At 33.8% G+C, this 12,034-nt stretch overlaps 1 protein-coding gene across 1 annotated transcript in view; it reads right to left on the reverse strand.

Annotated features, from left to right (window-relative positions):
* Positions 1 to 286: 286 nt before the first annotated feature.
* LOC127831137 (catenin beta-like) overlaps positions 287 to 12,034 on the reverse strand; it is a 49,906-nt gene continuing 38,158 nt past the window's right edge. The window contains 4 exon segments of the mRNA XM_052356127.1: positions 287 to 475; positions 8,259 to 8,491; positions 11,596 to 11,704; positions 11,862 to 11,986. Of these exon segments, the coding sequence (XP_052212087.1) occupies positions 287 to 475; positions 8,259 to 8,491; positions 11,596 to 11,704; positions 11,862 to 11,986 (656 nt within the window).

Consider the following 12,034-nt stretch of genomic DNA (forward strand, 5'->3'; position numbering starts at 1 on the left):
GTTACAATGTTTTTGGAAAAAAGAGTTATTTGATGATAAAGTTGCCATCCCCCATGGAATTCCAACGGGGTTTTGGCTCCCCCGTTAAGAATTGCAATTTTCCCACGGTAGATTTTTCCAGACGGGTGAATTTTACCTATATTTTACCAAAAAAATAATTTTAAATATAATGCTTTGTTTTCTGTTCCAATGTTTACAAATACACATGCTCATGTCATAATTGTAAGAAATATGTACTTAAATAAGAAAATATAGTGTTGGTAGATTTTCTTCCCCACGTGGGTATTTACGGGGGCCCCGCCAAACTCCAATTTCCATTAAACTCCCATTGGAGGTTTGATGGGTCCCCCGTAGGAGGTTTGACGGGGGACCCCGTAAAACTCCCATTTTCAATGAACTCCAATCGGAGTTTGACGGGGCTACCCCGCCCATTTACAAAGAACCCCGTGGGAGTTTGATGGGGCTTTCCATATAACTTTATACAAAAAACACCTTTTTGAGTAATCATATATGTATGTTAAATTCAAAATACAGTTAACATCAATGTAATCAATCAAATACAATATCAATTTTAGACATTTTCCAGCTTCCTTTATTCAATATTTTGCTGTCTAGTGCTACTGTGTGTAAGTTTTTTAGTTCGCCTATTTTTTTTTCAAATAATTGATTTTTAATAATAATCTTCTATATAATATACAATATTATGTATATTGACTCATTTCATGGCCATCAAACCAGAAATAAAACAAAAATTTGTCAATATAGAATTACATTTTTGTTCAACAATATTTTTGAGCTAATGCTATATGGTAGCGATATGCCTTCTGTAATTAACAGTTACAAGTTTATGTTAAAATATGTTTATCTAGGCAAATCATTGGCTTGCAATATGTTGAATATTTTAAGGACACGAAAATATGTGACAACCAGATTGATTTTTAACAAGATTGTTGCACCATCCTCATGCGAGTACCAGTACTTGCTGCTCTGACAAATGTTTGTCCAAGATTCATGTTAAAATTCATCATGTCTGTGGACGAACATGTTGTCACAGTTCATAAATATCCACACATAACACTGACAATTACACTGTAAATTACAGGAAACAGTTTGGATCGAATGGCAATAATCCACTTGTATAATCGATTTTTTTTTGTATTTTATGTATGTACTAAAAAAAACATTTTGTTGGTAAAATGTTTAAAAAAAATTAATCCATTAATTAAACAATCATGAAATTATTCACATACTTAAGTGCAATTCAGTGTCGTTACAGTATTGTAGATCTAGTCACAGGCAGCAGTATCATAAATTTGCTCTGCTCCCCCCCCCCGGACCCTACACCCCCTCGAGCTTACCACAGGGGTTCCAGATTTTTAAATGTACACGTTTCGTGTCTGGTTTGACTTTTCAACAATGAATATTGACAAAAAACACAGTTTGCAAAAATACCTTTCGTAAAGGAATTATATATACACTATATAATACTTATACGAGGGGTATTTATGTCAGTATTTGTTGTTGAAAAGTCAAACCAGACACAATACGTTTACTTTTAACAATCTGGAACCCCTGGGGTAAGTGCGGGGGGGGGCAAATTTATGATACTGCTGCCTGTGGATATATTCTGGGGGCAATTGCACTTTACCGGTACGTAAAAACGAACGGAAAAGCGAACCCTAACCCGCAAAACCTAACTAATAATCCTTAAACATAATAATCCTTTTTATCCTATATATTTCCTTAATATCGGGGGCTACCGCGCGTTCATATCGTATGCGTTTTTCGACGATATATATATATTGTATGCGTTTTACCGTACGCGTTTTAGGAACTGCCGTAAACACAACTGCGTACCGGTAAAGTGCAATCTAGCCGTAGTCTGTGTGGTCAATCAAGTGTACTGAAGATTATTGTTAATTTCTTTAACATCAACTTTTCACAACAGGTTTACCTCTGCTGCATTTTTTAGGGTTAAAAAGCCGTGAACAATTGTGTACATGTATTATATTTCTTAGTTCCTTCCTCACCTGAATAATTACATGACAGTGTGTGATAATGAATATGCATTATCGTGCATATCACAAGGTGTGGACCTGGAGCTCCTGCAGTTTAGACTCAAAAGGTGGGAAGAATTTTAAATATTAAGAGCTTAATTCTATGCATTAATCTCTGACTCACTGAAAAACATATTTTAAAGTTGACATGGTCTTGTGCCATGTGGGTCAACCAGAGTACCTTTTAAGCCCCACCTATATTGTATAGACCAGTTGAATGTTATTGTTTCCATTCGGGATTTTTTTGCGCATGCGCACTGACTGGTTGGCAAAAACACTGGTTACAGTAACGTAAAACATAAAAAAGGGCTTTTGTTTAGTCAATAAATTGGTAATAAAACCGAAATAAACATTAAAACTCTTAAAAAATAGTGCAAAAATATCATATTTAGTACCAAATAAATGTTTATTCACAAATACAATTTCCTCTTCATACAAATACAAAGTAGTTATAATTGCATATTGTAAACGTGATCAGAAGACTAAATATTGACAATTCCACAACATTAAATTAGAGGTATTCTTTCTGATATTAAGACTTAAAAAATATATTTCAACAATAATAAAACATATATAAATTGTGTTCTAATTATAAGTGGCGTGGATAGTGTTATTTTTCATCAGCGATCGATAGTGTCAAAGGTGCATTTAATCAATTATAAAACAAAGTCATAAAAAGCGGAATACATTATTAGTTCTTAATATTGAGGTAATTTTCTTTTGCATGGAATGACTTTTTGTTTCGTTTACATTGAATGACAATATAAATACACTTTAGCATACGAACAGAAAATCGCTGCATATTATGCAAATTGAACTATCTTTGCATGTATACATACATTGAAATCTAATTACTAGTAATACAGAGTGATAAAAATCTAGCGTTTTATGAAAATGCATACATGTAATTTATTTTACGCAATTATTTTTTTACCTGTTGTGTTTGTGTTCATGATGGTGAATACACGTAATAGCGGAGTGTACTTTTGAAGGTACCCGTTAAATACCTTAATTGCGTAGCAGTAAATTTGCACAATATTTTAAATGCATAGTTATTAAACAATGTATTATTTTGATTAAATTTTCATATATATGTATATATACACTAGTTCCTGTATATCCATTTCCGACAAATGTGTTCTTTTTTTAATGTTAAAATATTTTATTGAAGCAACTGTTCAGTATTTAGCTTTTAAATTTGGCTTAAATGACTGCTCAATATGCCAAGAGATGACATGGAGGTATCGTTACTTGTGTTTAATGGCCAGACACTGATATAAGTATAGGTCCCTGGGTTTATGAGACCATGTTTCCTTTGTAATTGTTTGTTTGGACAGTATCCTATCATATCGAGATAATCGGTTTGTGATGAACAAACGTGCAATTAAACACCGGGATATTAATGCTGCAACAAAGAGTGTCAAAATTAGTGTGAACACTTAAATAAAACAATCACATTAATCAAGAGAATTGAATTAATGTGTAACAAGGTAAGATTTTTCAGACATATAAAGGTTACAATCAGTTACCCTATGTTGCGTACATATAATCGACCTATTGGTTGTTTGTTTTCATCCTTATTTGTTTTTGTTCATTAATTTTAATTTATTCTGAAAAGAAATCAATTAATGAGAATGCTTTTACGACAAATGGTCGCGTAGAAATGTCAAGTAGAGAGATTTTTGTGGTCACCATATATCGAGCTCTTAGATTGTGTTCCACTCCGGAGTTCGTTGTTAGTAAAAACAAATAATAACAACAATATAATTGTTCCAAAGATGGATTGCCTTGCATGCTTATGTTTTATTCACAAGTAATTAGTAAAATCATATTTGATATTTTGCATGATTATCATTAAAAATGATGATTCTGTCAACCTTCTCTATATGCGCTTACTATGAATTGTACCTCTTTTTGCCAACCAGTGGGCGTAGTCTAAACTTTGCAGGTGCGCGTGACGTCATTCGTCAACTGTTCTATTATCACCACAAAAAACAATTAGATCTATTGTTAAAGTATCTATTCTCGAACCTCACCTTTTTTTCGAACCCTTCATTTGTTCACATTTCATACGCATGCGCGCACACGCACTTCGTCACCTTTTTTATGTACAGTCAAGTTACCATTACCAGATCATTACCCATAGCGGATCACTTTGATGTTCAAGTCTGCGTAAAGAGATGAATAGTTGACATTTTTAGAAGATTTTTTGCACACAGCATCTTCAAGGCTTGTTCTTTAAAACGCATTGATTGAATCGTTATCTGAGCTACTCTTTGTCAAACATTTCGGTATGTTTTGCTGACATGTATATACGACTTTGTTGACTTCTGTCTCATTTCCAAATCAAGGTTGAAATTAATTTATTGCGGCCACATGCTATAACTCTGTTGGAAAGTAAGAAGTTTACGCATTAATTTAAAGGCCATTTAATAGTCTTTGTGCCTACAAAAGTCCATTTCAGTTTTGATTCGTGTTTAAAATTTTGCAACACCTTAAATGAAATGAAGAATTAAGGCAATAACGGATCAAGCGTGATAATATGCGTGTTGATAATATATTATATTAAAATATATGCAAATTTGAAAGCGGACTTAGTGAAAAAACTATAACAGAAATAAGCGGTGGTAACACTTTTTTCACGACGTCATTACATCGTGGTCTGCAGCAAATACAATATACAAGTCACGGCATTCACAAAAACGCATCAAAAAGGAAATAATATGGAATAACAAGTCAATAACAGCCAACGGAAAAACATTATTTTATTGCGATTGGTATGACAGAGGGATACAATACATATATCGACTTTTTGACTTCAGAAATAAAACCATGTATAATTTTGAAAACATTAAATACCTCTACGACATCAATAACAACGACTTTATGAAATTCAATACCCTAATCACATCTATCACAACATAATATAAAACTGAAGAAAGCATTCATGACCTCGATATCAATCAACCAGACGAAACTTTGTCAAAAGCAATAATCAAAACAAAATACCCTCATAAATTCATATACAATATTCAGTTACAAAACGAGGACAATGACATTCTTGAAAACAAATGGAACACGATTTTAACCGATATAGACTCAACCACTTGGAAAATAATCCATATTATTCCCCACATTTCAACCATCGACATGTCTTTACGCAGCTTTCAATATAAATTTATCATGCGAATTGTCCCCATAAACACATATCTTTTTAAATGCAAACTTCGCAACAGCACATTATGTGATTTATGTCAATCACATATTGAAACAATAGACCACTTATTTTGGGAGTGCCAACACATTCAAATAATATGGAAAAAGATGGAAACGTTTCTTGCCAGTAAAAACATATTAATTGAAATAAATAAAACTCATGCTTTCTTCGCATGCACTGAGAAAAAAATACACTCTGATGTATTCAACTTTATTGTGATACTATTAAAATCTTTTATATTTAAAATGAAATACAAAAAATGCGTACCAACCTTTCCTCACTTTATTGAATACCTAAATACGTGAATAAAAATTGAATCTTAGATTGCCCTTGTAAAAAATAAATATGAACAACACCAAAAAAATGGATTCAATTTAGGTGAATCATACATTCTACAAACCATCAATAATGCTACCCAGACAAATGTTATGGCAAAACAATTTAAAAACAAAATCCTTCTAAAAACAAAAACAAATACTTACAACAACTCCATTGAAACAAATCTTGTTGTAAAATATTTTCTTTACTTTTCTAGATATAAAACCTCTATGTTTAGTAAATATAAATTATTAGTTTTATGTTTTTGCTATAAATTACAAAGCTCTTTATATAGCATTGGCAATGTAAACACGTTTACAAGTTTAAGTTAAAATGACTATAGTTACGCAGACTCATTACATAAGTAGTAAATGCTATGGATTAATCCTCACAAATATAACAGTATAAGGAAATAATAGCTAACTTTAGGAAATACTTGATTAAGTCGTGTTTAAGAAATATGTTTAATCCATTTTTTAAAGATGTTATGTAATCATTCACAAATTGTATCGATCTTTTTGCAATGGACAATGTTATATAATCACAAGTTTTCAATTATACAGCGACCTTTTCTATAATCCTAGTCGATATAACAAATGAGTACGATTTCTTCAAGATAACATGAATAACAACGAAGCATTTATATTTGAACGGAATTTGAAAAAAAAACTGGCATAAGTGTCAATTTTATGCAATTTGAAGGAATGCTTAAAGCGATTCAAAATATTGAGGATTGCAAAAAACTCAAAAATATAGCAACAGTCAACGATGATTATTGTTTCCCTATCATTCCGGTATATATCAAGACTATAATATTGCACAACAAAAATAACTTTTGCATATATAATATGTTAATACACTACAATGAAATACCAACAGGCTTAGCCAAACGGGATAGCCTTCTAGTATTGAGAGCTCAAAATGGGACAATCTACATGCAACGGTATTTGAAACCACATTTTTTTCCTACAATCAATGGTTCCAAGTAAGACTGACTCGCAATATACTATCGACAAACAACTTGCTACAAAAAAAATGAAAATATGTGTCGCAGAAAAATGTACTATCTGTAAAACAGAAACCATTGTTCATTTATTTTGGAGTTGCAAGGTCATTAAAATATGGTTTCATCACATCATGTCTGCTATTGTAACATTGATAACCATTTTAGTTTTGATTGTAAAACTTATATATTGGTATCAGTTTGCAAACAAATCTGAAAATTATTAATGTATGTCTTGAAATAAAACATTTTATTTATAATTGAAGACGTAAAAAGGTAACCCATACAATGCATGGTCTGCGAAGTAGTTGCTAACCATTTATAAAACTTCGTGGGAATTGGTGGATTATGTTTGTAGTGCTAACTAACCTTCATAAATATGAGTGTTTTGTGTACTACATTTCTTTAGCTTTGGCATGCATTATTGTAATATGACTGCTTGTACTGTATTTTCTATGGCTGTATTCTAGCAACGTTTGTTATGTAAGTGTACGTTGCACGTTGGCAAATAAAGTATATTTAAAATGTGTCTTTGTTTTTTATATATTAAATATGTATTCGGGTTAACCATATCATATTATACCGTAACATATATGACATCTAACGTACAGACAAGTTCCATGACCTATTGATGATTAATATAATTACTATGTTTAATTGTCCCGAATGCACTGTTGAGGCTTTAATTAGTATGGAGTATGTAATTAATAGCTGTGAGGCAACCGCATTGTATTACAATGCATATTTGTTACGAACAGGCTAGAGGAACAACATAGACATTAGCCTCAGAGAAATATCAGTTTGTAGAAACGACAAAGCCGTTATTTACGACTCAGAAAACATGTGCTTGAACGCTATTGTTAAGAGCAGTCCGTGTTAATGGATAGAAATACTTGGTTGGACAATCGTCCAACTCAGAGGTAGAGATACTTAGTCGGACAATGGTCCAACTCAGAGGTAGAGATACTTGGTTGAACAATGGTCCAACTCAGAGGTAGAGATATTTGGTTGGACAATGGTCCAACTCAAAGGTAAAGATACTTAATCGGTCAATGGTGCAAATCAGAGGCACATATGCTTGGTTTGACAATGGTCAAACTCAGAGGTAGATATACTTATAAAGCCCCTTAAAATCGCTTAAATATTAACATAAAAATACATAACAGATACTATGTGTTTGTTGTTCAACGTCATGTGACAAATTGTTTGTTTGCTTATAAAGTCTAAACACATGTCCAACGCCAATCCTTAAGGGGCAAACATCCACTAAACTCCAAAATAACTTATTTTCACAGACAAAAACAGCCCTCATTTTTGGTTTAATCTTGTCAAAGTTAGAAGAGGACCTCCATTAGTTTTAATAACCAAGATTAAGTTCTTAAATTATTGCAGGATCCAGATTTGTTTTACATGATAGCCATAACCATAGCAACCACAATGTTTGTCCAACTAAATTAAACATATACCTGTAGAAAAATAAACTATTAATCATTTTGAGATCATTTAAAAAAACAATCCGTTGGAGTTTTGTTCATGCTTACCCATTAAGAGTGGGAGAGAGCAATTCTTTACAACGATAATCCACTCTAGCGACAACAACCCGGGTCTCTACAAATCCTAAAACCACTGCTGTCCCAGGGTCTCTATAGATCTACTACCGTACGGGCATTGGCCCGGGATTGTCTACAGATCCGTATCGAACCACTGCTGTCCTGTCATGGCCCCATAGTTGTCTCCCCCTGCTGGGGATGGGCATGCCGTGGGTCCCAGCGCCCATGCTAGGGAAGCTGAGGTCACCGCTGGGGCCGATGTTAATGTCGTCCATGTACTGGTTACCCTTGCTACCAAGGTCAAGGCGCTGCATGGACTTGATTGGCAGCTGGTCATCAAAACCTGGGGGAAAAATAAATAAATACATATATATATATATATATATATATATATATATATATATATATATATATATATATATATATATATATATATATATTAATGTGAAAAAAGTCTCATCGCTTGTAAATTAAATTTTGATAATCTACCAAAAGCCAACAAATATCCTCTTTATTTTCTATACATTTTTTCTATCTTCAGTCAATTTGAACTTGGATAAATTTAACATCACTATGTATAATGGCAAACTAGAGCTTTCACTTGAGAGATTAAACCCAGGTAGAAAAATCCATAGCGAAAATGACGATCAAAGTCAGGATCGCTCTGTTCAAGCCAGATGATATGCCTCCAAATTAAGCCTAGCTTTTACAGAAATGCAGTGTAAGTATTAAATTTCGCCCTAACCTCGCTCTGTGAAAAGGGGTTTAATGCATGTGCACAAAGTGTCTCGTTCCAGATAAGCTTGTGAAGTCAAAACAGACAAATCAGTGAAAACACTTTCCTCCAAGACTGGATTCTTCCTAATAAAAGACATTCTTTAAACAAATAATATCATAAAAGGAGAAATGGTCGTCCCTGATAAGCTTGTGAGGACCGCACAGGCTAATCTGGGATGACACTTTCCACAGATGCATTAAACCACGATTTCACAGAACAAGGCTAATTTATATAGGGAATAAAAGGTAAGTGTTGATTATAGATCAGGTTTATCATGCGAGGCTTAGAAAACAAAAAGCACGAGCCTTGGCGAGTGATTTTTCGTGTTCGTGCCGAGCATGATAAACCTGATCTATAATCAACACTAATCTATTATTATATTTATCCCACTTTTTATTTTGTAAACTTTTTTGTGTTACCAAAATTAGTTTGACTGGATAATTTTGCTGGATTTATGACGTCATTTCGTCGAATTATTGACGTCATTTCCTGCCGTTTATTATAGATGATATTTAATCAACGGGGCTTTAATCAACCGAATTCGCTGTAAAAGTGGGATAAATAGAGAAAAATAGGTTAGTGTTGATTATAGATCAGGTTTATCATGCGAGGCTTAGAAAACAAAAAGCACGAGCCTTGCCGAGTTCTTTTTCGTTTTCGTGCCGAGCATGATAAACCTGATCTATAATCAACACTAACCTATTATTCTATTTATCCCACTTTTTATTCAGTAAACTTTTTGTATTTAAACAAAATTAGTTTTCATGAGTGTTTGTCGTACTTTGATAATGACTGTAGTGTAACCAAGGTCAGTGTATTACTCTGCGTTCCAAAAATAACCGCTGATCAAATAATCATTTCTTTTTAATCAGAATATCGTTCTGTAACAAAGAGTCGAGCGTTATTAATTACAATTTTTATCATATTGAATTTCAAATCTTAAAGTTTTATAATATCAATATGACATTAAGTTTTTATATAAAAGGAACTACATTTGTTTACAACGTAGCCTAACACCACACACAATTCACTTTCGATATCAAACTATCAAGTCGATCTCGAGGTGCACAATATTTGCTTCTTTGTTATAATATGTGGTTATTTCGCGACGAAATAACAAGGATTACTTGGATTTAAGCTTATTATATACATTAACGTTTTGAATGTGGAAAGTGGCACCAAAGAATTGTGAGTTGTTCGAACTAGAGAAAGACATTTGCTGGTGAAGTGACTGGGTGGGGCGAAAATTAAGATCAACTTGTTCGACGGTAGACAGTGGTTGTCTAGGCTGCATTTCGGCCATTGTTTCGGTGCATGAAGGTGAACAAGAGGAAGCTGTTGGATTGTTACATTTACTGGACCGAGCAAGAATGTTTGAATACTTTTGCTGCTGTTCAACAAATATGTTGGAATAATTGGTTATGGAATGGACATTTTGAGCCCTGTTATGGCCATGGTTTCAGTTGGTGGAATGTTTGCATTTCGAAGTTTTTGGACCAGGAATTTGCGAACTGAGTGGTTCGTTATTCTCTTGTGCTTGGGAAAGCTGTATTGCCAGGTAGAAAGGGTGCTAACTTGAAGAAAAATCAGATGAACGCATATCCGAGTACAGCTTGTAAATTAACACAGGATGTCTTGGTCCAGACGATTGTTTTCCACGGTCAAAGGGGAGCAACTCGAACTGACTTCTTCAAAGGGGAGCAACAACAACAGAACCTATGTGCAACATAGTGTTAAATTTACCTAATACTAATGGTTTTAATGACAATAAATGACAACAAACACGTTTTTACTACTTTTCTTTGTTTTAAGGTCATTAAGATTGACAAACATTTGATATTGTGTTTATTATTGATGCACTTGACAAATACAGGTGACGAGGTGCGTGGGAAAAAGTAGTCCCGGTCCGGCAGTTGATGACGTCATTTCGTTCAGTTGATTATAGCCTTGCCATTAATTATAGATAAAACTTAATAAACACGGCTTTAATCAACCGAATTCGCTGTAAAAGTGGGGTAAATACTATAATAATATATAAAACAAGAGCTGTGTTCGTGAAACACAATGCTTCCTACTGTGCAGCTTTGAAAACAAATATATGACCTTTGACCTTGAAGGATGACCGTGACCTTGACCAATTTGGCTGAGTATCAAACTTGACCTAGATGTTATTGCCTTTCACATTTTCATGAAGTATTGACAATAGCTGTAGTTATTGAGTGGAAACGAGAACAAACGCAATATTTTGATGATTCAAGGGTCATAACTCAGGAGTTTCTAGGTCAATTTGGCCGATTATCGAACTTGACCTAAATGTTATTGCCTTACACATTTTCATGAAGTGTTGCGAAGATCCTATGACATTTGCCAAAGTTATCGAGCGAAAACGAGAAACAAAATTAAGATGATTCAAGGGTCGTTACGTATCGAACTTGACCTAGATGTTGTTGCCTTACACATTTTCATAAAGTTTGGTGAAGATCTGATGACAATTGCTTGACTTATTGAGCGGAAACTAATCCGGACGGACGGACAGACTAACTAACTAACGGACGGACGGTGCGATTTAAATATGACCTCAGAACCGCTGGTTCGGGGGCATCATAAAGTTAAGTAATAATAAATTTATTTTTTATAAAATAATAATAATTAATACAATACGTTTGACTGATCCCTGCTCATGTCATGCTGGGAGACCCCATGTGACCCCTGGTATATCTGCTGCTCACTGGGTCGGCAGAACTCGTTCTGGCCAAGACCAACGTCATCGAAACCGGGCAGCTAAAAATAAATTATTTGAAAATCGGATAAAAATAGCTTTACTAAACAGTCACTATTTCTATACAACATTTATGTAAAAATTTAAAGCTCTAAAAATGTATTTCATTTTCATCAGCTTTTAAATATTTTATTAAAATCCTAAAAAATCTTTCCTTACCTCAGCCCAAGGCATGTTCTGATCCCCTCGGCAGATTGAGCTGGTGAGCTCCACAGAGAGACGCTTCTTGTAGTCCTGGGGCTTGTTATTAGACGTGCTGAACAACACAGCAGCAGCGTATGTGGCTGAAACATTAGGCAAACCAATTGCTATATAATTATATTATATAGATA

Source organism: Dreissena polymorpha, chromosome 5 (assembly GCF_020536995.1).
Source record: "Dreissena polymorpha isolate Duluth1 chromosome 5, UMN_Dpol_1.0, whole genome shotgun sequence".
Lineage (NCBI taxonomy): Eukaryota > Metazoa > Mollusca > Bivalvia > Myida > Dreissenidae > Dreissena > Dreissena polymorpha.